This window comes from Pelophylax lessonae (genome assembly GCF_965119305.1).
Source record: "Pelophylax lessonae genome assembly, chromosome: 4".
Lineage (NCBI taxonomy): Eukaryota > Metazoa > Chordata > Amphibia > Anura > Ranidae > Pelophylax > Pelophylax lessonae.
In genome coordinates, this window is record NC_138771.1 from 503,268,772 (window position 1) to 503,295,613 (window position 26,842).

Consider the following 26,842-nt stretch of genomic DNA (forward strand, 5'->3'; position numbering starts at 1 on the left):
CAGATTACAGGATGCAGCATAGCTGAACCTGCGATCTGTGTCTGTCATACAACCCCCTCCCCCCATCACACGTCAGTAAGCAGGAGGCATACATTTAACCCCTTAATCACCAATAAAGTTAACCCCTTCCCTGCCAGTGTCATTATTACAGTAAAGGTGCATATTTATAGCACTGATTACTGTAGTAAAGTCACTGGTACCCCCAAAAGTGTCAAAAATGTCAGTTAGGGGTCCGATCTGTCCGCCGCAATGTCGCAGTCCCGCAAAAAAAAAAAAAAAAAAATTGCAGATCGCCACCATTACTAGTAAAAAAAAAAAAAATAAAATAAATAAATAATAAAAATTACAATCTTTCCCGTGGTTAGTAAACGCCATAACTTTTGCGCAAACCAATCAAAATACGCTTATTGTGATTTTTACCGAAAATATGTAGCAGAAAAAAAATTGGCCTACAATGTTAAAAAAAAATTAGATTTTTTTTGGGAATGTTATATAGCAGAAAGTAAAAAATATTGTTTTTTTTTTTTTTTCAAAATTGTCGCTCTTTTTTTCAAAAATTCAAATTGCACAGGTGATCAAATACCACCAAAAGAAAGCTCTATTTGTGGGGGAAAAAAGGACAAATTAAATTTGGGTACAGCGTCGCACGATCGCGCAATTGTCCGTTAAAATAACGCAGTGCCGAATCGCAAAATATGCCCTGGTCAGGAATGGGGTAAAATCTTCCGGTCTTAAAGCAGTTAAAAATTCGCTCATTGAGAATTTTTTTGTCAAAGACATGTAGCTAAGTACATTTTGGCCTAAATATATGACAAAAATTGAATTTATTTGATATTTTTTTAACTGTCAAACTAGAAAATGTAAATTTTTTTGCAAAATTTGCTTTTTTTTTTAAATTCATATCGCAAAAAAATGAAAAGTGCAGAGGTGATCAAATACCACCAAAAGAAAGCTCTGTTTGTGGGAAAAAAAGGACGTAAATTTTGTAAGGGTACAGGGTTGCATGACCGAGCAATTGTCAGTTAAAGTCGCGCAGTGCCAAGTTGCAAAAAGTGGCCTGGACGTAAAGCTGGAAAATCCTCCGTTGGTAAAGTGGTTAAGGGGCAAATCCTTCCGGTCTTAAAGTGGTTAAAACACAGAAGTTCCCTGCTCCACTCCATTTCCACTTGAAACCAGGTGCTGGGCAATATAAGCTGCCCCCCCTCACAGACTAGGTGCTGAAAAAGGAAGCCACCCCACCGGAGAGATCACTTATCCCCACATTTAATTGTATGGGATATCAATGAACATGATTTTAGCCGCTCAGTGTAGGACCTGGAAGTTAATGCAAAGAATGCATTAAGATAAATAAAACCTTCTGAGGCGTGGCCGGGATGTGAGCCTGAGCGGACGTGTGGCTGCAGAGCTCCGTGATCATCCGTGCAAATTCCTCCGTTTTAGGGCCATTCTGTTTACCATACCTGGCTTGCCGGCTTGTCCTGCTCCTCTGGATCGTCCTGGTCCTGCTGCCATGTCGACCAAGCCGAAGGGTAAGCTGCCCAAGGATCCGAAGCCTCAGCGCCCGGGGAAGAGCCGGGCCACGTGTCCTCCCGGCGCCATCTTGTCAGTCTCCGACAGCCCCCAGGCAAGTCGCTGCTCCAGGGCCCCGGCGGGGATGTCTTCCTCCCCTGACTCGCAGCCATCGGGCTCGCTGACACCGGAGCGGAGCTCCCCTGCGCCCGCGGAAGTGGCGGTGATCACTGGACCCATCCTCGCGGCCATTGAAGGCTGCAAAGCTTCCCTCATGCTCCGCATAGACAGCGTTGCCTCCGAATGCACCCTGATACGCCACGATCTGGACAAGATCAGGGGCAGGATGACAGAGGCTGAGGATCGGATTGGAGAAGTAGAAGACCGGCAGGGATCCCATTCGGCTCAGCTAGCGGACTTACAGGCGTTGGTCGCCGCGCTCACTAGCAAGGTGGATGATGCCGAGAACAGGCAACGCCGAAATAACATCCGTGTGGTGGGCTTGCCGGAGGGCGCGGAAGGTGATCGCCCTGAGGCCTTTGCTGAGGACTTCTTCAAATCCCTTCTGCACCTGCGTGACCTTCCTGCTACCTATGTGGCTGAGGGGGCTCACCGGGTGCCCACGGGCAAGCGACCCTCGGGGGCCCCCCCCCAGACCGTTCCTGGTCCGGATGCTGAATTACCGGGACCGGGATATGATCCTTGCTGCGGCTAGGAAGCAAGAGGAGTTGCCCTATGAGAATACCAGGGTGATGTTATTCCCGGACTTCTCGGCTGAAGTACAGAGACGCCGCAGATCCTTTAATGAGGTGAGACGTCGCCTGCGGGAGAGGAATATTAAATACAGTATGCTGTATCCCAGTTGGCTGAGGGTGGCCCATCAGGGCACAGTGCGATTCTTCGAGACCCCCCCAGATGCCAGTGATTGGATTGACACCTTGGGTGCTGCGGCCTGATTGTTGATGACCCCCTGTGTCCCCCTCGGCTGTGCGATGACCTGGATTCTGTAAGTGAACTCCTGTGCTGACTTCTGCCCTGTTTGCCCCTTTTGTTCCCACTCCTGCTCTCCTACATGCTTCTATTCTGCCTCCCTCGGATGTGTTTCTCGGGACTCCTGGACACTTGCACCTCCTTCCTCACGGCAGATGCTTGCCCTGCATCCTCCTTTGGCCCTTATGTCCCTTTTGTTCACCACGGAGCTCGGGTGAACTGCACTGTTTTTTTTTCCCTTTTTTTTTTCCCCTTTTGCTTGACTTTTTGCCTTCTTTTTTGTTTTTGACAGGCTCCCTGAACTGTGCTTTCCGCTGGCCCTGTTGGCGGTGGGCGGACTATTTTTGGACAGACTGTGGCGGTAGGCCCAGGCGGTCTGTTGGCCGGTGCCTAACCGTTTTTTTTTTTCTCAGTTTTGGGTTCAAACTGTCCCTGGGCTCTCCCCCTTGGTTTTTGGGGGTAACGGGGTACAGTAGGGTAAACGTTATGTGTTTGGGGTGTTGTGCTCTCCCTCCAGGAGGGCTTACTTTGTTTGTTCGTGTTTTTGTTTGGTGCATGGGTTTACTCGATCTTGCTGCTCCCCAGGAGGAAGTACCTATGGGTGATACTTCTGGGGTGTTCATTTATGTAACCTTCCAGGATGGCATCACGTAAACCATCTACCTTCTCTGTGCTATCCTGGAACGTACGGGGTCTCAATTCCAAGTTTAAGCGGGCATTGCTCTTTCAGTATGTGCAGCGTTACAACCCCTCCATACTGGTTTTGCAAGAAACCCACCTGGTGGGCAGCAAGCTCCTGTCTCTTAGAAAACCGTGGGTACAGAGGTCGTTCCATGCCTCCTACTCTACTTATGCAAGGGGTGTTTCTGTACTGATTCACAAATCTTTGCCCTGTGTGGTGGAGGCGGTGCACACCGACCCCTCAGGATGATATGTGGTGCTGGTGCTCACTATGTGGCAGCAGAGGTATGTGGTGGCGGGCATTTATGTGCCCCCACCGTTCAAAGCTGAGGTCCTGTATGCCGTCCTGGAGAGGGTCTCCGGCTACTGTCCTGCCAAACTGCTTCTCCTGGGGGACTTCAACGCCATCCTCTCCCCGGACCTTGACAGGCCCTTGCCTCCCAAGGCCTTTTCCGGGGACCTTCTCCATTGGTCTTCGGCCGCCGGGTTACAGGAGGTTTGGCGCTGGAAACACCCCCAGGAGAAGGTTTACTCCTGCTTTTCTGCTACCCACAACACATCCTCCAGGATAGACTATGGCTTCACCAACCCGCACATGTTGTCTGATGTGGAGGAGGTCTCTTATCTCCCCAGCGGCTTGTCGGACCATAGTCCCTTGCAGGTTGTTATTCGCTCGGGCTGTGACCGCAGTAGTGCTCTGTGGCGCCTCGGTGCCCAGTGGGTGGACCAGCCCGAGATTGTAGCCCAGACCCCGTCTATGATAAACGACTATTGGCAGACTAATGCAGGTACGTCCTCTCCTGGACTGGTATGGGACGCCTTTAAGGCGGTTACTAGGGGCCACTATATTTCAGCAATCAAAGCCGTTCGAGTTCAGCAGCTGGCTGCGGTGTCCGACTTGGAGGCGGCGGCCGAGGCGGCTTCTGGCCGCTATGGCCGGGACCCCTCGGCCGCCAACTTTGAGGAACTGCAGGCGAGTAAGAGAGACTTGCATCTACACCTGACTGAGGTCACCCGGTTGTCTATGTACCACTCTAAACAGAGGTTTTTTGAATACGGGGATCGGAACGGGAAACTGCTGGCGGTTATGTCTCATCATGATGCCCCCCTCACCCTGGTTCCGGAGCTCACTTCTCCTTCTGGGGAGGCGGTCACCTCACCGGAGGGAATTTTGGGGCTTTTTGGGGACTTCTACTCCCAATTATATGCTACTACCTTGCCCGCGGACCTCCGGCCGGAGGATCTGCAACAGCTCCTGGATCCGGTTGCCCTGGGTTGGTTGTCGGACGCTGAGCGCTCCGATTTGGTTCGGCCGGTCACGGCAGAGGAGGTGGAGATAGTGATACGTTCTATCCCTGGAGGCAAGGCCCCTGGCCCCGATGGGCTGCCCATTGAATTCTACAAAACTCATGCAGGAGTGCTGGCCCCCCTGCTGGCGGCATTGTACAACGACTGCCTGGAGATGGGCTCCTTGCCGCCCTCTATGGCGGAGGCACACATTATCCTGATCCCTAAGCCCCCGAAGGACCCAAAGCTATGCGCTTCCTACCGCCCAATTTCCCTCCTTAATAATGACCTCAAGGTTCTCACTAAAATTCTTGCCTCCAGACTTCGCCCCATCCTCCCCTCCGTGATTGACCAGGATCAAACGGGGTTTATGGCCAACAGATCTACAGATGTCAATCTGCGTAGGCTTTATACTAATTTGCAAACTCAACATTTGAACTCCGGTGCAAGGGTGGTCGCCTCCTTGGACATAGAGAAGGCTTTTGATTCAGTGGAGTGGCTGTTCCTGTGGGAGGTCCTCAGGAGAATGGGGTTCCCCCTGTTGTTTATACGATGGTTGCAGACAATCTATAGATCTCCAAGGGCGGCCATTCAGTTGGGAGGAAGGCTGTCCCCTTCGTTCCTGTTGTCCAGAGGTACGCGGCAGGGCTGTCCTCTTTCTCCGGCCCTTTTCGCCATCGCCATGGAACCCTTGGCCGAGGCGCTCCGAACCTCGCCGGAGGTTCGGGGGCTTCGGGTGGCGTGGCTGGAGGAGAGGGTGGCGCTGTACGCGGACGACCTCCTGTTTTTGCAGGATGCGGGTCCCTCCCTTCGGGGGGCTCTGGACATCCTGGACGGCTTCTCCAGGGTGACGGGCCTAAAGGTGAATTGGTCAAAGTCCCAGCTGCTTGTGATCGACGAGGCGGCCAGGAGTGCTGCCCCGCCGGATCTCTCGCTACAGTGGGTCGACAGTTTCATGTATCTGGGGGTGAGGGTGTCTAAGGACCCCTCGAAATTTATTTCCCTTAATCTAGACCCGGTGATGCAGGATGTTCGGGCCAGGCTGAAGGCATGGGAGAACCTTCCCCTCTCCCTGTTGGGCAGGGTGAATCTGATAAAAATGAAGATCCTCCCTAAATTGACCTACCTCTTTCGCCACTCGCCCCAATGGATCCCCAAAACCTTCACCAATTTGAATAGGCTCTTCTCCTCCTTTTTGTGGGGCCCTCGCCCCCCCGCTACAAGTTTTCAACGCTGATGAGACCCCAGTCCCAGGGGGGTCTAGCCTTCCCAGACTGTCAAATATTTTTTGGCCTCCCAGTTGGTTTCCGCGGTGTGGTGGCTGTCTCCTGATGCCTCCAACTCCGCGGTGGTGCTGGAGGCGGCGGTGCTGGGGTCAATGGAGGCGCTGTCGCATCTGTTATTCCGGGGCCCCAAGGCTCCGTATCCTTTGACCTCATCCATGCTAACGACGCTCAGAGCCTGGCGTCAGGGCCTGGCGCTGGAGGCTTACCCGAGCACCGCGGTCTCCCCTAGGGCGCCGCTGTGGATCAACCCTACTCTGCCCCACTTGTACTCCCTCCCCGACCCGGCGGCCTGGACCAGATACGGCATTAAGGTGATTTCAGATCTGTCCTCGGACCTCTCTCTCCCTTCATTTGACGAACTTTGTGAGTCTCACGGGGTGCCCCCGTCTCACCTCTTCCGTTATCTCCAGTTGTCCCATGCCTTCGGGGGTCAGTTCCCGCGGGGGGGGGGGGGGGCGGGGGTGGTGCGGTCGGATCTGGAGCGGGTTCTTCGGTTTGATTGCTCCGCCCGCGCCGCCTCGGTCCTGCACGCCCATCTCCTTCGGGTGTTCTCTCCGGAGCTCTCGGGTCTCCGAGATCGGTGGACTCGGGATGTCCTGGACATGGACGCCGAGGACTGGCAACAGGTGTGGGACTCCCCCTTTAAGATCCTGGTCTCCCTGAGGGACCGCATGGTGCAGTATAAGATCGCCCACCGGGCGTACTTCACTCCCCATCGCCTACATAAAATGCATGAGTCCCACTCCCCGGAGTGCTGGCGGTGCGGCCACGCGCCCGGGGACTTTATCCACATTTTCTGGACCTGCCCAGATCTGTCTGATTACTGGTCTCGGGTCTACGCGGCTGCAAACGGAGTGTTGCAGGTTTCGATAGACCCCTCGCCCAAGACGGCCCTGTTAGGCCTACTAGACAATCTGTTCCCTAGGGTGGCGGATCGCACCCTCATGGGTCTCCTCCTGTTTTTCGCCAGGAAGAACATAGTACTTCATTGGAGGCAGCGGTCCCCTCCCCCGCTCCGGCGGTGGAGGGCGCTGGTGGACTCGGTGATACCGTTGTACAAGGACACGTATTCTCACAGGGGATGCCCCAAAAAGCATGACAGGGTTTGGGCCAAGTGGCTGGCGGACTCCTCCGTGCCGCTGCTTGCCGCCTGTCTGGGCGGGGGCGGCTTGGGGGTTCCGTAGACCGCTATCCGTGGCCGGCCGAGAGGCGGCCCGGACTGTACTACTTATCCTATGCTGTACACTGATTAACGTTGTATTCTTGTTGCCAGTATAATTATGCCCATGCGTGGGCCCACTTTTCCCCCTTTCTTTTTATTATTTTTTCATGTTTGATTGCCTTGACGTTGACAATGCGCTGCAAGACTGTTATGTGAACCTTTTTGCACCTATTGTTTTTGTGTTGTTATGTTTTTCTGTTGAAACAATAAAAAGATTTAAAAAAAAAAAAAAAAATATAAATAAAACCTTCTGACTTTACAATAACTTTAAGAAAAAAAAGCCTTCTGTGTGCAGCATCCCCCTCAGCCCCCCTAATACCTGTGCCCCCGCTCGATCCACCGATTGCACCAGACACACCAGGACTCCCCTCATTGGCTGAGACAGCAGAACGGCATCATTGGATCATGCTGCAAACAGTTAGCCAATGAGGACAGAAAGGGGCGGGGCCATGCCACAGCTCTATGTATGAATGGACACAGGGGGCTGTGGCTCAAGGCAGGTGCCCCCACAGCAAGCTGCTTGCTGTGGGGACACTCAACAGGAGTAAGGGGCCAGGAGCACCAAGGATCAGAGCAGAAAAGAGGAGGATCTGGGCTGCTCTGTGAAAAACCAACTGCACAGAGCAGGTAAGTATAACATGTTTGTTATTTTTAACCCAAAAAAACCATGAGACTTTAGTATCACTTTAACCACTTGCCAACTGCCGCACGACTATTTATGTCGGCAGTCAGCCCCTCACAGGCAAGGCGACGTAAGGCTACGGTCGCTAGCCTATAAGGGTTTTGGGAGCGAGCGCGCGCCACCGGATGCGTGCTCCCGCTCTGTCACGGACCCCCCCCGCGTGTGCGTCCGTGACAGCGGGAGAAAGGCAGGCGGCTAGTGTAAACAAAGTCGCCTGTCAGTCTCCCCTGTGTAAGAATGGTGATAAAACGGTTCTACTATGTAGGACCGTTGATCACTGTTCTTACACATCAAGCCACAGCCAATCACAGTTAGAAACACGCCCCTAGGACACACTTAACCCCTCCCTCTCCAATACAGTTAACTCCTTCACTGCCAGTGTAATTTTTACAGTAACAGTGCATATGTATAGCACTGATTACTGTAGTAATGTTGTATGGGGAAAGCTGCGCTAAGTGACCATAACCATATGTGATATGAGGTCAAAAAAATGTCCCAAGAAAAAGTCCCAAAATAGTGTTGAGAAAAAGATGAACAAATAGTCCGAAATTTCATTCACAATCCACAGATGCAATCAATACGTGTAGATACTGCTTACCAGATGCAGCAGTAAGATGAGCCTTAAGTATATGAAACCAAGCCAGATGGAAATCTGCAGAGGATTCCTCCCCGACGGTGTCCAACTCAGAGGTGCAAATTGGTGGATATTGAAATAAAAAATATAAAGCAGAACATAGCGTGATACTGTATACAAATAATATCTCCCGTGTGGATCTAGGGAAAAAGTGCTGATAGACACCACCACCAACACAGGCAGCTTACCAGAAGTAAGAGTATGTGAGCAAATCAATCAAACCAATCCCAAATGAATGGAAGGAGTGAAAAGAGCCACCACCATAATCCCAATCAAATTACCAGATTCATGCAGGTAAATCATGTGAAATTGATTGCTTGAATTTAGTTGTGATCCCGCAAGGACCGTCACCAAAATTCCCCGCTTACCGGATAAATAAAATAAGGTTGCATATATCAAATGCGGATGACACTGGTGAATGGCAGTCCAATGAGAATAATCGCTCCCTTATCAGTAAGGCTGACCCGCATAGGAACTCCGATGTTCACATGAAAATAATGATAAGGGAAAATTCCATAGCGTAAAACCATTTATTATAAAAACAAGTAAAAGGAATGCACTTACAAGAATGTACGTGAACTAGCGCTGAATCGAAGCTATTGCGTTTACTAACAAAGGGACAAAAATCTTTCCCTTTGTTAGTAAACGCAATAACTTTTGCGCAAACCAATCAAAATACGCTTTTTGCGATTTTTTTTTACCAAACATGGTAAAAAAAAAAAATTGGCCAAAAATGTTAAAAAATTTTGATTTTTACATTTTTTGTTTTTGGGAATTTCATATAAAAAAAATGCGAAAAATATTGTAATTTTTGCAAAATTGACACTCTTTTTTTTGTTTATAGCGCATGATCAAAAAATCGCACAGGTGATCAAATACCACCAAAAGAAAGCTCTGTTTGTGGGGAAAAAAAGGACGCCAAATTAGTTTAGGTACAGCGTCGCACGACCGCGCAATTGTCCGTTAAAGTCATGCAATGCCGAATCGCAAAATAGGCCCTGGTCAGGAAGGGGGTAAAATCTTGCGGGGGTTAAGTGGTTAAGCATGTTGTGCATCAAAGTCTGTTGCATTATTGCAGCCCATTGAAGAGAATGGACTTCCAATGCACCACAACATGCTGAAAATTAGATGGACCCTAGTGCATTGGGGTGCTATTCAAAATAAATGCACAAACCAAAACGTGTTTGTAAAATGCAAACAGCGTAAGTGCTTGAATTTGAGTTGGTATCAGCCTCTTGGGGTCCCTGTACAGCAGTGCTCAGATTGGGAGAGAATGGGACATGCGGATAGGAGACAGCAAAATGAGAGAGATAAGCTCATCTGCTGGCTGCTTCTCTTTTCACTGCCCAATCACAGGCTGGGGGAGGGACAAGAACTGGAAGTGTTACTAACTGCAGCAAACAAGTGCAAAATTGTCCCCTGCTTTGTCAGACAGAGCTGTGCAAATTTGTGAGTGTACAGCTTGTATAACAGTAAATTTTCTGTCCCCTCAAAATAACTCCACACACAGCCATCAATGTCTACCGCTGGCAACAAAAGTGAAAATGTCCAAAATTGTCAATATTTTGTGTGGCCACCATTATTTTCCAGCACTGCCTTAACCTTCTTGGGCATGGAGTTCACCAGAGCTTCACAGGTTGCCATTGGGAGTCCTCTTCCACTGCTCCATGATGACAGCACAGAGTTGGTGGATGTTGGAGACTTTGCGCTCCTCCACCTTCAATTTGAGGATGCCCCACAGATGCTCAATTGGGTTTAGGTTTGGAGACATGCTTGGCCAGTCCATCACCTTTACCCTCAGCTTCTTTAGCAAGGCAGTGGTGGTCTTGGAGGTATACTGGGGTTATGTTGGACTACTGCCCTGCAGCCCAGTCTCCGAAGGGAGAGGATCATGCTCTGCTTCCACAGTACATGTTGGCATTCATGGTTCCCTCAATGAACTGTAGCTCCCCAGGTTCAGCAGTCTCAGGCAGCCGCAGACCATGACACTCCCACTACCACGCCTGACTGTAGGCAAGACACACTTCTTTGTACTCCTCTTCTGGTTGCAGCCACACATGCTTGACACCATCTGAACCAAATAAGTTCATCTTGGTCTCATCAGACCACAGGACATGGTTCCAGTAACACAAAAGAAGGGCGCACCAGCCTAGCGCATTATCCTCAGTAGGCTTTTATTCATGAATTATTAAAAAATGTCTACTCACAAACGAGTGATGTAAACCAGCACATCAAATCAGACTAGCAACGTCAATGGTGTTGAAGTCCATTGTTTACATCAGGGTTTCTCAACCAGTGTGCCACGGCAAAATGACCCCCAACCTATGCATTAATAAGAATTATGTTCTTTACTGTAATGATTGCTGGCTGGTTACAGCGGTGCCGGTCCACTGTCTGATACTCGCTTTCCGCTGCCACAGGCAGTCGGGAAGCTGTGCGGGCCTCCCGACTCGCGTCCTGCCAACCGATGACGTCATCGGTTGCTATGGGCGGGTCAGGCGCACAAGCAAGGGCTTGCTGGACATTAGAGCCGGGAGATGCTGGCTGGCGCGAGAGGAGAGAAACCAGGAAGGAGGATCTTCTGTGCCTGCGTGTCAGCTCTGTGAATACGCAGGATTATGTGGCATAACTTTTTATTTATATTTTACCCTACCTAATAAATGTACTTTTTGACCTACTTTTTACCTACCTCTCAGCTGTTTACATTCTGCTTTGTTCGTACACAGGATCACCTTGATGATTGCTTTGTAAATGCAATATATATATATATATATATATATTTATTTAAATATATGTGGGTATATAAAAAAAAAAAAAAAAAAAGATGTTTGTTTTAATTACTGTATTACTATATTTTACCGATAATGATAACAGTACTTTTTTTAATATTGTATTCTGCTTACAGTTTTTTTTTATCTTTTATTCTACTTGCACGTCTGCTGCAGTTTTGTCTGTCTGTGTGCATATATACATGTGTCTGTATTCATATGTGTGTATATGTATGTGTGTATGTATGTGTGTATGTATGTGTGTTTATGTCTGTATGTGTGGATGTATGTTACTATTAATCCTGACCCCCCCCCCCCCCCCATTCCTGTACCATCAGAAATGTTTTTTTAGGGCTTGTTTGTGATAGCAGCATGGACTGCTGCTCCTCTGAAAAGCAATCCATGCCCAGGTCACTTTACAGCGGCATTTTACAGGCGGTAAAGAGGCATTATGTTGCCTCCTCCCCACCTGTTTTAAGCCTGTAAATGCAACATCACTACACGCTACCGTGCACTGCACACAGTAACGGGGTAGTTGCAGTGCAGCCCCATTCACCATGGGTATACCTCCAGCTGCAGCCACAGCATGTGTACACCCCCAGCTGCTGCCTCTGCAGCTAAACGGGGAGAAGTTGGGGGTGGTAAAAAACAGCTCAACCATGTGGATTTACCACCCCTCCAACCTAACATGTGAACCCTTGGTTCACATCTGCATGGCTGCGTGCTGCCTGTAGGGCAGCCCATTCATTGCAATGGGCTTCCCTACCCGCAGAAATGCAGGCAAAGAAGTCCCTGACCATTTTTTTTAAATTATGCCCCACCAAAAGCACCCTATGTTTGCCAATGTGTGGGGTACCATTAGGAATTATTGACAACCCTAAAGAACAGAGCAATTGTGTGTGTGTGTCAGGAACAAGCGCGATTTTGCGCGTGTTCCGCGTCATACAGTAACGAGAACTGGACCTTGGACAGGGGTGCCTCGGCACTGAAAATACTTTTCAAGGGTGCCCCGACTGGAAAAAGGTTGAGAAACACTGCTCTAGATGGCCACGCTCCACAGTACATTAAAAAAGTAAGTTTCTAAATGCTGCACTTAAACAAAATCAGAGGACAGTTTAGAAGATAGTTATATTAAAGCACAAGCGGTGACTGTTCCAGGGGTACTTTTATCTAAAAAAAAGCAAAAAAAAAAACACGCCAGGCACTCCACTTTAAGGACCTTCTACGGCCCTGTCCAGTTCTCCTAGAGTAAACTACCTGTCTCCTGGAATCCTCTCCATGCTCTTTGAGACTGTGCTGGGAGACACAGCAAACCTTCTGGCAATGGCACGTATTGATGTGCCATCCTGGAGGAGTTGGACTGCCTGTGCAAAATCTAAAGGGTCCAGGTATTGCCTCATGCTACCAGTAGTGACACTGACCCTAGCCAAATGCAAAACTAGTGAAAAACAGACAAAAAATGTCAATAGCCTCCACCTGTAAAACCATTCCTGTTTTGGGGGTTGTCTCATTGTTGCCCATCTAGTGCACTTGTTAATTTCATTAACACAAAAGTGACTGAAACTGACTAACAACCCTCTCTGCTACTTAACGGACCACATCAATATCCCAGGAGTTTAATTGACTTAATGCTACACTCTGATTAAAAAGTGTTCCTTTCATTTTTTTTGAGCAGTGTATATATATTTTATCTGTGTATTTAGCCTGGAGTTCAGCTTTGAGTCTAAAATGTCAGTTCTACAGATGTGATTTTTACAAAAAAATTTTATGAATACAGTAAAATCTGTACCAGAGAAATGCGGAGATTCCTGAGAGGTGATGTGCGTATATACACCTACATACACACAGTCAAATCTATGCAAATGACAATATACAAATAACACTCTGCTCAGTACAATCAGGAAGAAAAATCTGAGAGAAGATTTATTGTTTGAAAATGAGGTCAGGAATACATTGACCCCCCCCCGTCTGTTCTGGACCCCTCCCTATATTAAAAGAACAGAGATGCCATGCCTTGTACCCCCTCCTGGTGAATCTTGGCATTGCGGCGCACATGTTCTGTACGAGAACCAGTGCAAGTTCACTTACTGGACTTGGCTCGATAAGCAATCAAGTAGATTGTAGGGACCTCTAGATTTTACAATAACATAGGTCTTAATAAGGTAAACCCACATATTGTTTTTTAATAAATAAATTACTTCATGCTGAGGTGATATACAGTAGCAGTTTAAGTAAAGCAGCCACTACACAATTGTGATACCAATTAGAAAAAAACAAATATTCCGAGCAGCTCTAAATACATAAATTAACATCAACTAATTAATAAAATCAATACAAATCCAGTGCAATTAAATTAAAATGTGTAAAGTTAATAAACATTATCTTCCAACAGCACAACGCATAAATCAATACAAAAAGTGCAACTAAATAATGAATAAAAATGTGCAAAGTTCATAGAGGTGGTCCTCCTAATGTACCACCTAATAATGTGCAAAAATCACAGACAAGTCTTTAAAAGTAAATCACGTGCACTTTTCACGGTGTCTTCCACTCTCCAGTGACTAGGAAGTGCTGACACCACCAAGGCGGTAAGAGGCTTTTATAACAGTGATTGGTGATTTAGCACTGCTCTAAATACTACATATTTTTATTTACGCTGAAAATCCCCTTTAGCCCATGTTCCCATTGGTCCGATTTGACGATACGGCACCGCAAAGTCAGCAATGGCACTGTCCGAATTGGTGCGACGCCAACTTTGCGCCGCCGCACCGATTCCCAAAAATAGTTTGTGCTACTTTTGGCGATTTGAGGGGATGATTTCCAATGACATCTGTGTAGGAACCTGCCCAGATGTCTGAAATTGCCTCCCAAAGTCGAACTGAAATGGCAGATTGAAGAACTCGCACGATTTCAAAACAGCCTCAGTTTGAACCTGGGCTTAAAGCGGTTGTAAAAGGTAATTTTTTTACCCGCATGCACTCTTGGTTCCTCCTCATTTGTGAGTGCCCCTATAGCAACAGCATTGATCCCGAGCAGGGCTGTGTGCATCCATAGACACACACACCGTAGCTTGGCCCCACCTCTGTTCGCTCCTAACATTATTTGATAGGCAGCAGCAGGAGCCAATGGCTTTGTTCAGACGTCATACAGGGTCACCATCTACTTCCCAGACTGAGGTACCCACTCAAGGATGACACAATCACTTACATCCTGGTCGCTGTGCAGTTCTCAGCTGTGTTCACAAATGTCACACACAGATCAGCCCCTGCTGCACCTTAACCACTTCAATACAGGGCACTTTCACGCAATTCCTGCCCAGGCCAATTTTCAGCTTTCATCGCTGTCCCACTTTGAATGACAATTGCGTAGTCATACAACACTGTAGACATTAAATTTTTCAAATTTGTTTCACACAAATAGAGCATTCTTTTGGTGGTATTTTATGACCGCTGGGTTTTTTCTTAGTTTCTGTTTTTGCAAACAGGTAATTTTTCTCCTTCACTGATGTACCAATGGGCACTGTTGGGGCTGCACTAATAATCAGGACACTGATCTACACTTATCTGTAAATGTCCCCTTTCACACTTGCCGGTTACTGGCTCTCTCCTCACATGGAAAGCAATGCATATAACCGGAAAGTGTATTTACAATGTGATCAACTGTGATTGGACACAGCTGATCACGTGGTAAAGGGCCTCTGTGATTGGCCCTTTGCCACGATCATAGAGCGCATCAGATGCACGCCACAGTTGGTATGCGGGTCTGGGAACTGGTCAATAGACATCCTCCCAGAACTGCACGACCGCGCTGTAACAATTATTCCGGTCGGCAAGTGGTTAAAGCGGAGTTCCGGCCTCAAAATTGATTTTGGGCCACCTGAAAAAGAAATGGATGCTCCAAATTTTCTTTTTTGGTCACTTACCTTGATATTGAAGAAAATATACTCACCTTCCTTCCACTTCCTCCCTCTGCGGCGGCGGCCCGCGCCATCTCTTCCTGTTTGCGATGACTCCTGGGAGCTGAACATCATTGCTCCCAGGAGTCAATGCGCCTTCACCGGCCCCGCTCGTCACTTCCGGTGCAGGCGCGGCATTCCCGGCTAAACATGTTCTGGCCATGCCCACAACCTGTGCAGGGATGCCGCGCCTGCACCGGAAGTGACGAGCTGGGCCCGTGCAGTGCATTGTGGGACTCCGACGTCACCGAAGAGGCCGCAGAAGAGGACGCGCTGGCTTCAGCTGCCCACATCCGAGATGGCAGCGCTGGAGAAGAACTTTTCAAGGTAAGTATTTCTTCTAAAAGGTAAGTGCGACCCAGGACAGATCAGAGGCTATCCATTGTGGAATGTACTAGCCCTGACTGTCCTGGGTGTATTTTTATCTAAATTTCACCCCCGAGGCGGGAACTCCGCTTTAACTTGTTACAGTCTGATCACTTGGGGAGAGGAGACTAAGGAAATGCTTACTCCTGCCTGAAGCAGACCAATGACATCATATCAGCCCAGGTAAAGTCACTGACTGGTTCCCAAGGAAAATGTTTTAATTATAAAAGGTGGAGCTTATCTGAAAAGTGATATTGTCCCGTATATTGTGACCTCAGGAATTTATTCATGCAGAGTTGCCAGGATAGCTTCAAGTTCACTTCAAAGTAGAGAACCTTTAGTTTTATTTACTGGCAAGTGATGCAGCCAGATTTTTAATCTCCAAAGGAATTTATGATGACACAAAACAAACCCGAGAACACCTTAAAGTTAAACATAAGCCTTTATTAGATCAAATATATAGACTGACACAATGACCATCTGCTGTATATTCTATAACAAAGTCATAGTGTTATATTAACTCTTGCAACAAACTAGAACTTTCAAAAAGGCACAAATTCCAGGAGGGGTTCCAGCTCCTCAGTTCACAGGCCTGCAACACCCCAAAACTGGTGCCATTCATAAAATGTATAACAGCAAAAAGGTTGCTATATGCCGCAGAGTGAGCACTGGAGCGGGTTTATTCTGCGAGGCAAAATGCATTAATTTCTAGCAGCCAAATTTTTGTTTTTAACATTTTTTAAATATGCAATAAACAAAAAAAAAAAAAAAAACGGAGATCCTATTGGCTGCTGTAGGTTATACAGTGTAATTCTTGACCCCACCTTAAACCCAAACTTCAGGCAAATATAAAAGGCTTAAATAATGTAGCTCTGTATTCATCATTACATGTATTTTTTTTCCCCAAACACAAGCAGTGTGAGTACCTGAATTGTTATCAGCCTCTTGCACTCCCTATACAGTAGATCTCAGACTGCGGGAGGGAGAAGCAGGAGGATCCAGTCAGTTGTGCTGCACTGCAAGGAGCATGTTAACAGGAAAGAGCAGAGTGACCTCACCAGTCTGCTGCTTCTCCTTCCCTCACCCAGTCACAGGCTGAGGGAGGGACGAAACCTGTATGGGTTACTAAACTTCAGCAGATAAAATGTAGGTCTCTGGTGCTGCCATACAGGACTCTGTTGTGCGGCAGAGCTGTATAAATCTCAGGACTGGTTGGACAGGAGTACAAAGCCTTTGGCAGGTAAAACAACTTACTTGTGTTTCATTGGTTTATTTAGCTGTTTGCCTGGAGTTCAGTTTTAATAAATAATCCCACTTGAGAGAGAGGAGGCAGCTTACATCTCTGAAAGCAACAGAACTATAAATCCCAGCATTCCCTGATTGAGCATTCTTGAATATGCAATTTCACAACTCCTGAAAGGATACAAACCTTACCAGTTAACCAGTACACATTATATTAATAAAACCCCCATTAAACCCTTCAGATCCATTTATTGCTGTAATATCCGCAACGCTTGCATCAACATTGTGTTATAAATAAAACATACATAAAAATACATAAATATTAGCCAAGGGGTAAAATAAGGCCACAACGGAAGAGGACAAAACATACGGAATTAAGCAGGTTGGCTTTAGAAAAGAGCTGTGCGATTAAACTGGATTTTTTTTTCTTAATTTGTTTATTTTTTTTAAAACACTGACAGTACAAATGAAACCCACCAAAAGGCTCAGCCCTGCCCATTCCAGAATCCAGCTGGGGTGTGAACTGGAATCACATAGAAAATTATAAACTCGTGACCAGAGACCACATTTTTTTTTTTTTTTGTATTTTAAATAGAAAACTTTATTTAAAGTAACAGTGTAAATAGGGGAAAAATGTTTTGGGAACAAAAAAAAAATTAAAAAACATGACTGCTGCTAAGAAGGAAATTATGAATACATTTTTTTTCTCCATAAATCTGCAAATATAAAACAAAAAAAAAAGTGTAGGTCCACCCAAAACAGATATTTTGGATTCTGGTGGCCGTCGGCTGGTTAAATTCAGCCTCCTATTTTTTTTTTTTTTTTTTTTTTTAGATTCCTCCAGCAACAAGGGTTCTCAGTTCTGCCTACCTGCTGTGGCTATTGGATTTTCCTTATTTTACATTTTGGCAAACGCAGGAGGCGAGGTGAGACTTTGTCCCCAGAGTTACTGAGCAGGCATTTGAGGCAGCAATCCAAAATGTCAGTTTTTGGTGATGTGATCCTTTAAATACAAGTTATATTGCAGTAGATGCAGAGTCAATTCAATGTAGTTGAACTTTTTAATATATTAACTTGAACGGAACTTAAATATTGTATCAATAATCATTTTTCTTCAACACTAGGAACGAAGATCTTTCCCCAAACACAATGCAGCTGAAAATGTTTCTTTGCTAAAGGAATTGCACTGTTGGTAGGAAACAATTTTGCATCAAAGGGTTTAACAAATGACATTCTCCAAAGACAATTACAGATGGAGTATTAACCTCTTATGCACTGCAATGTAACATTTTAACCAGACTACAATAGGACCAATGAGCAAGTCTCTGAACCATCTTGATACATTTTAGGGATTTCAAATATTTAGAAATCTCCTCTTTCAAATCCACAACCTTTTTTTCTGGAAAGAGCTACCAACCAAAAAGTATAAGTTTAAGAGAAAAATACTTATCTGTACTTAAAAAATCAAATCTAACCAATATAGAAGCAAACGGATCCCTCTCTAGATGGCTCTTTAGCAGCCAGGTAGGAAGACCCCCACCCTTGCTTTGAGTGGGGTCACAATCTTAAATGAGTTCCCTACATATAGAGAGTAAGGTACATGATGCGGGATTTCGCACTGCGCTCCCTCTAGGTAATGAATTTTAGTCATGTGACAATGGTAACTCAGCTTAGCTTCTTACAGCCAGGGGACAGGGGTCTACTTGCTTTGATTCCATAATTAAAACAAATTTGGGTCAAACTCTGCTTCCCTTCACCCAAAATCGAAGATCTGTTTAGGGGTAGAAGTGTATGCATGTTCTATACTGTCGAGACTTGTCAGCACAACGATAGAGGTTCGGTCCTGGCGTAGCTGATTGGTCTGATTCTTTTGCACGGTTTCAGTTAAGTGTAGAATGCAGTTGCGGAACATCAGAGCTGCACTTTAAAAACGAGGCTCATTTTTGTTACCACTAAAGAAAAGGCACATATGCTCCACTTCTTCCACCTGAACACTGTGAATAAATTCAGTATCAAAAAATTATATATATATATTTACTTTGACACAAAAAAATAAAGTTACAAGTGTTTGATTATTTGTCACACGTTCGAGTCGTCTTCTGTAATACTGGTGCTCGGCGATCTGGCAGAGAAGTCTTTGAACATTTCGTCTTCTTTGAGCATATGCTGCAGGGACAGAGAGGTAGTCGCATGAAAATTCAGGCGGTATAGCAAAGAATCATCCCCTTTAAAATAATCACATTTTGTTGCTTTGCAGCCTGAAATGAAGACAGTGTTTCTTTTCTCTGGCTGTATTTACTAGTGCAACGTATACCATCCAAGTGAAAGATATAACACCATGTCAGAAAAATATAAAAAAAAAAAAAATTCAAAAACAGAAATCATATGTGTTGGAAAAAAGATCAGCCCCCCATGTCAAATTTTTTGGACCACCTTTTGCTTTAATTACAGCAAGCATTTAGTCTGTTGGGATATGTGTCTAACTTTGTACATCTAGATTGCAATATTTGCCCACTCTTCCTTGAAGAACTGCTCAGTTAAATTTGATGGTGACCATTTGTGGACTGCAGTCTTCAAGTCATTCCACAGATTTTCAATGCGGTTTAAGTCTGGGCCAGGCAAGGACATTCCCCTTTTTCTCCTTAAACCACTGTGTGGTCATTTTTGTTGTGTGCTTTGGGTCATTGTCATGTTGGAAGGTAAACCTTCACATTGCCATTTTTCTGGAAGAGGGCAGCAGATTCTTATAGACCCCTTTAGACTAGCGCGCACATGTATACCACCCTCTCCTATGTATTCCTTATGGACCAGCCCCAATCCCTTCATACCCTGCATGGACCAAACCTCTGCACCTGTAAACACCTTAGAGACATCCCAATTGCACCCATAAGCCCCCCACTTACATACCAACCCCCCCCCCCCCCACAGGCATGACATGAGCCCTTACTGATTGTGTAAAGCACCCCTGGTTTAGAACACAATTTTGGCTCCCTTTAAAGGGACGCGTACAGTAAAAAAAACCCAAAAATAAGGTCCCTTCCACATGAGGCCGGTTAATTTGGAGTCCACCTGTTCAACAGGGAACCTTGTTCACTGAGCAGGCGGATGCCTGGTCCGTGTCCACTCTCCTTATGCAGAGCGAACACAGAGACAGCCCACTCTCCTCTATGGGCAGTCAGATGTAAACGAACAGCCTGTCTGTTTACAGCCGACTGCCATCTAATCCAATCCGCCAGACGGATTGGGAACGGATCTCCATCAGTTTGGTTTTAGCAGACAGGATCAGATCGGATGTGATGTGATGTCAGAAGATGTAAACGGATCCATTGCTCCATAGAGGGGATTGGACGGTCCGATCGGGTCTGCCTGAAAGACAGACAGGCAGACCCAATCTGTCTGTTAGTTTGAAAAGGGGCCAAACTCATGAGATTTCTGGTAGAGATTAAAGCACTTTTCAAGCAGTTGGTCAATTTAAAATGTTTTAATATTTCCAGCAGATAAAAGATTACCATTTTTATACCAGAATTCTTGCTCTACAGACCTTTGTTTTGCACTTACATACAGTGCCTTAAAGTATTTATGCTCCTTGAAATTTTCCACATTTTGTCATGTTACAACCAAAAACGTAAATGTATTCTATGGGGATTTTATGTGATAGACTGACACAAAGTGGCACATAACGGTGAAGTGGAAGAAAAATTATACATGGTTTTCAAAATTTACAAATAAATATCTGAAAAGTGTGGCGTGCATTGTATTCAGCCCCCCCCCCCCCAGAGTCAATACTTTGTAGAACTACTTTTTGCAGCAATTAAAGCTGCAAATATTTTTGGGGATGTCTCTAGTCTCTACCAGCTTTGCACATCTAGATAGTGAAATTTTTACCCATTCTTCTTTGCAAAATAGCTCAAGTTCGGTCAGATTGGATGGAGCCCGCCTGCAAACAGGGGTTTTAAAGTCTTGTCACAAAATCGGATTTTTGTAAGATCTTACCGTAAAATCCTTTTCTCTTAGCTCATTGACAGACATAGTCTTCTTGATTCACAAGAAATGGGTTATGTTGTCTCCGCAGGAGTAGGACTAGGCAGAAAAGAAAAAACGTTCTGGCTCCACCCTAGAGGCAGTCCCAGAGGGTATATCCTCCCTCTCTCTGCTACAAGGCATCAGTTCTGTCACAAAGCAGCAACAGAGAATTTAACCCAACCCAACTCAATGATAGAGGGGCGGGTACTACGTCTGTCAATGAGCTAAGAGAAAAGGTTTTTACGGTAAGATCTTACAAAAATCCGATTTTCTCTGTCGCTCATTGACAGACGTAGTCTTCTTGATTCACAAGAAATGGGACATCCAGAAGCAGTGCCACAAATGAGGGGTGGGAATGACAGAAATCAAAATCCAATCTAGAAGGCCCAACCGGAGCCAACCAGAAGTATCAAAAGGACTCATCGAGTAAACAGATGAGACCTACCCCACAAATCCTCGAGGTAGACCAACAGTCTCCTCAAACAGTGGCCTGCAGGTACCTTGCGGCCAGAAGAGGCATCTGACGATGCCATCACATAAACCTTATACAATCTTGTAAAGGTATGAACCGACGACTAAACAGTCGCCTTGAAAACCTGAACCACTGACGCCTGATGGCGGAAGGTCCAGGAAACTCTAAGCGCCCGAGTAGAATGCGCCTTAACAGGGAACGGGGGATCCCGACCCTTAGATAAAATAAGCCTATACCACCGTCTGTCTGATCCATCTAAAGATGGTCGCAGCAGAACAGGCAACCCCTTCTTAGGGCCATGCGTGATCACAAACAATGAATCCGTCTTACAAATTGAATCCGTAGTATTCAAATATATCCTGATCGCCCGAACTACATCCAAGGAATGCCATGCAAATTCTCGAGGATGATTGGGCTAAGGACATAGGAAGGACAATACACTGTCCTCATTCAATGAAACTTTGAAACCACCTTAGGAAGGAAGGAAGGATGGATTCGGATGAAGAACAACCTTATCCCTATGAACCACCAGATCTGGGGAACAACAGGATAATGCAGCCAGTTCTGACACCCTGCGTGCAGAAGTGATAGCCACCAAGAAGGCCACCTTCTGGGATAAAGTAAGCAAGGGAATCTCCCTGATATTTTCAAAGGGAGGTGTCTGAAGAACCGACAGCACCAAATTAAGATCCCAGGATGGTAACGGCGCGTGCACTGGCGGAGCCAGGTGTCGCACCCTCTGGATGAAATTCCGCACCAAGGAATGAGTAGCCAAAGGCTTCTGAAAGAAGATAGCAAATGCTGAAACCAGACCCTTGATAACACTCAAGGCCAGCTTCTGCTCAACTCCCTGTTGCAGAAAAGCCAATATTCGGGCTACCGAATAAAGATGTAGATGGAACCCAAGGGATTCACACCACACAATATAAGACTTCCATGTACGATGATAATCATTCTGGAAGTCGCTTTCCTTGTTTTAACTAGAGTAGGAATAACTGAAGCTGACAATCCCTTGTCCTTCAGCACCTGGGTCTCAATAACCAGGCCGTTTAAAACCAGCGATCGTAAAGCAGGATGGAAGATCGGTCCCTGAGACAGTAGATCCTCCCTGAGAGGAAGTCTCCACGGGACGTCCGCCACCAGTCTGACCAAGTCGGCGTATCAAGCTCGACAAGGCCAGTCCGGAGCTACCAGGATTACTGGAATTCCTTCCTCCTCTATCCTGAGAAGAAGTCTTGGCAGTAACCCAAGAGGAGGGAAGGCATACATTAGCTGGTATTGCCCCCACGGGGTGACCAGTGCGTCTGCGGTCTCTGCTAGAGGATCGCGGGAGCGAGCCACGAATCTCTGTACTTTTCTGTTGAATCGTGATGCCAACAGATCCACATCCGGGGTGCCCCAACGTAGGCACAACTGGTGGAAAACTTCTGGATGGAGGGACCATTCCCCCTGATCCGGAGTCTGACGGCTGAGATAATCTGCCTGCCAATTTTCCACCCCCGGAATGAACACCGCAGAAATAGCTGGAACAAATGGTTCCGCCCAGCGAAGAATGCAAGCCACTTCCTTGGCCGCTCGGACACTCTTGGTGCCCCCCTGGTGATTGACATAAGCCACGGCCGTGGCGTTGTCCAACTGGATCCGAACCGGGCTGCCCTGGCGAAGGGAAGACCAGCTGTTGGATAGTAACAACTGGACTGCTGATTGAATCTTCCGGAGTTTCCCTACTGCTAAATGGCGGTTTATCGATCTGCAGGAGGTACACTACAATTAAGGTAGGATTATACCTCCTATGTCTGCTGTAATACTACAGTCTGCTGGGTAGAGTGTTAGCTCTCAAACCAAGTCCACTTCCCACCAAACACATGCTGTATTTACAAGGGGGACTTTTAGTGTCAGACAGATACTGACCATGTATGGAGGGGCCCATAATTCATACTGCCTCATAACGAGGAAAAAAGGGAACGTTTACTCACCATACCGAACCGACAGGCACCCTCTCTTCACAATACCCTCTCCACCGGGGTGGGGGGTTGTGGACCACTCCGGACGCCTCGACTCTCTGGTTCCTGGCGTCCAAGCGAGACTTTTAACTCGCAAGGTCAGTCCCTCCAATGGGACTCCGTTGCGGCCGACCCAGCGCGGAGCTCTGGTCTGCATGCGCTCGTAGGCAGAAACCGGGGTGACCACTGGATCTCAACATCCAGCCCGTCGCCCGGCCCCGCATACTTACTTGAATGTGTCGCGGCCGACCAAGCGCAATGCAATGGTCTGCGCGCGCTCGTAGGCCGGCTGGGGTGATCACTAGTGTCGCCCAGTCCGGCGTATTTGCTTGAAGATCTCACAGGAAAAAACACTGGAGAAAAACTACCTAAAAAATATTTTTTCTAAAAAAAAAAATCTTGCCAGGACCAGAGATCCCAGCAAGGAACTTAGGTCCTTACTCCTGACTAGACAGAAAAAAACTGATGCCTTGTAGCAGAGAGAGGGAGGATATACCCTCTGGGACTGCCCCTAGGGTGGAGCCAGAACGTTTTTTCTTTTCTGCCTAGTCCTACTCCTGCGGAGACAACATAACCCATTTCTTGTGAATCAAGAAGACTACGTCTGTCAATGAGCGACAGAGAAATTCTCTATTCGATTTAGGTCTGGACCTTGACTGGGCCATTCTAACACAAGCATATGCTTTGATCCAAGTCATACCATTGTAGCTCTGGCTGTATGTTTAGAGTGCTTGTCCTGCTGGAAGGCAAACCTCTTTTGCAGACTAACAGGTTTTCTTCTGAGATTGCCCTGTATTTGGCTCCATACATCTTCCCATCAACTCTGACCAGCTTCCCTGTCCCTGCTGAAGAAAAGCATCCCCACAACATGATGCTGCCACCACCAGGTTTCACAGTGAGGATGGTGTGTTCAGGGTGATGTGCAGTGTTAGGATTTTCTGCCACACATAGCATTTTGCTTTTAGGCCAAAAAGTTAAATTTTTATCTCATCTGACCAGAGCACCTGAGCTGTGGATCTCTGCAGGTCCTCCTGAGTTACCATTGGCCTCTTGGCTGCTTCTGATTAATGCTCTTCTTGCCCAGCCTGTCAGTTTCCGTGGATGGCAATGTCTTGGCAGTTGTGCAATTGTGCCATAATCTTTCCATTTTTGGATGATGGATTGAACAGTGCTCCGTGAGATGTTCAAAGCTTGGGATTATTTTTTAGATCCTAACCCTGCTTTAAACTTTTCCACAACTTTATCCCTGACCTGTCTGGTGCGTTCCTTGGACTTCATGATGCTGTTTGTTCACTAAGGCTCTCTAACAAACCTCTGAGGGCTTCACAGAACAGCTGTGTTTATACTTAGATTAAATTACACACAGGTAGGCTCTATTTAATAATTAGGTGACTTCTGAAGGCGATTGGTTCCACTAGATTTTAGTTAGGGGTATCAGAGTAAAAGGGGCTGAATACAAATGCACGCCACACTTTTCCAATATTTGTAAAAAAAAATTAAAACCATTTATCATTTTCCTTTCACTTCACAATTGTTTTCCACCTTGTGTTGGTCTATCACATAAAATCCCAATAAAACACATTTATGTTTTTGGTTGCACATATTTCTGGACTGTGGAAATCTGGTTACACCTTCAGGCTGGATACTAGTGGGGGGTAGCCTGGAATGTCAGTAGAGCAAGATTACCCAGCAGGGTGTGTGCAACTGAAGAATGCATATCAGATCCTTCATCTGGAAAAAGGATTAATGCATACCACTTGGTGGTGGGGTATGGGAACCGATGAGCTTTGATTCACACCACCTGGTGATGGGAAGATTAAAGTGCCTAATTGTCTGGCCTGCACCAAGGACATTAAAGGTCAACTATTGCTGGAGTGCTGACCTGGGTCAAGAAGTTTGATGGTGATTTAGCAGTGCCACCTAGTGGAGACCACCGCATGCTTCCTAGAAGAGGTTCGGGGGGGAAGTATACTTCCTGTTGATTAGGAAAGACAGCCCCTTATGGAGTCTCATTGAACAGAGGACTACACAGGCGGGCAGAGGGTGTTTGTGTGGGTGGTGTCTCAGTGCACTTTAAAAAGTGAGCACAACTGAGGCTCTCTTTCCCATTGAGCCCAGCCGAGAGATACCGAATACAGGGGACGACCTTATGTAAAGTATCATCTATGTTCTTTTTGTTTTATACTGTACGCTCTGTAGCATTATTTTGGTGTTTTAGGTTGGCATCTCTACTTTCTTTGTAAATAAACGAGAGCCTTGCTTATTTAAGCAGCGTGTTTATTTCTAAAGCTAACATTGTTATTCGATCCTCACCAGTAACCTTATCAGAGTGTTGATAGACTAGCTAACTATATATAGGAATAGATAAGATAATACATATTTATAATAAATAGGGGAGTTCCTAAAACACTCCATATTTAGTTCACATGTAATGTGAGCTTTATGCATTTCTGGTGGTGGTCTAATTTACAATCCATTTTGCACTTACTGTCAGGTTGTTGATGCCTTCAGAAAACGCCCCAATCTGTCTTACAGTTCCTTCCGAATCTTCCATCTGGAAAAGTGTAAAGCAGATTGTTCAACCTACAGCTACAAATCTCAAAGTGGATGTAATGAATATTGCACGGCAACGCTTCCCAGGTAAGGAGTGCTGGCACTTTTTCTGACATACAAACACGTCTTTTTTAAATACGGCATTCAAATGTTTTAATCAACAATTTGGCTGCAGTTTGTTTTAACTGAAGTGATCTGGTTGGCCATTTTAGACAAATATAAAAATCCAGTTTTAAAAAAAGTAACAAGGTTAGGCGTTTTCTACAAACTCTGCTAACTAGAAAGCCCTCTTCTGTGGGCCTCTGTGAAATTAGTTTCTTTTCATTACTAGCTGCTTTGACTTCACGGTTATCAACTGCTGCCTTCTCATCCAATCAGAAAGCCTTGTTGGCCATTGCCACTCTGAATGGATGAGGAATGCCACACTACAAACACACATTCTGAGCATACCTGTTCCAGTCTGTCCAAGTCCTCGTCATCCAACATCCGGAGGTCCAGGCCAGCCCGGAAAGGTTTGATTATATTGTTGGCAGAATTCTGCCCAAGCTCCATTGGACACACGTACTCCTCATTATCTTCTTGTTTCTTTTTCCGCAAAGTTCCAAAGTTGCTGAAAGCCAGTTTCCTCGGCTATGTGCATGAAAGGAATTAAATAAAATTACACATAGGATTTTGGTTTTCATTGGCCAAATTAGGATCTCAGATGGTAGTTTTATTGCCAAATATTCTTTGTTTCTTCTACTGGAATATTTTTTTTGCTACCCGGAGTCACATTTTCTATCTAAATAGCAGCTTAAAAAAACTGCATTTTAGAAAACTTTAAAAGAATTACCTTTTCCCCCTTTCTGTTCTAGACAAGCAAACCATTAGTTAGACATATGGATAGTTTTCAACTTTCGGCACTGCCTTGTATGGGTAGCTCATAAGCAATGAGAGAAGACTGGGAGAAAGTTATACAACTATCTTTTTTACAAGGTTAAGCATTATATTAACATTAAAATTGTCACAATTTTACAATATAATCATTAACTCTACAGCATATCACACGCCTTGGACTGCCTGAGCACACTAAAGGATGATGGGGTAATGTAGCTATTCTTTTAGTGATGGAGTAAAAGGCATCTACACAGTGCCATTTGGCCTTCATTTTGAAAAATGATGGCAGTCCA

The 26,842-nt window shown here is 46.0% G+C and overlaps 1 protein-coding gene across 8 annotated transcripts in view; it reads right to left on the reverse strand.

Annotated features, from left to right (window-relative positions):
• Positions 1–18,638: 18,638 nt before the first annotated feature.
• PPFIBP1 (PPFIA binding protein 1) overlaps positions 18,639–26,842 on the reverse strand; it is a 138,095-nt gene continuing 129,891 nt past the window's right edge. For all 8 annotated transcript variants that reach the window (XM_082255339.1, XM_082255340.1, XM_082255338.1 and 5 more), the window contains 3 exons: positions 26,124–26,303; positions 25,609–25,674; positions 18,639–18,788 (listed from right to left, as the gene is read on the reverse strand). In XM_082255339.1, coding sequence (XP_082111465.1) covers positions 18,702–18,788; positions 25,609–25,674; positions 26,124–26,303 — 333 coding nt within the window. In that variant the 3' untranslated portion in view covers positions 18,639–18,701. The remainder of the gene's footprint in view (positions 18,789–25,608; positions 25,675–26,123; positions 26,304–26,842) is intronic.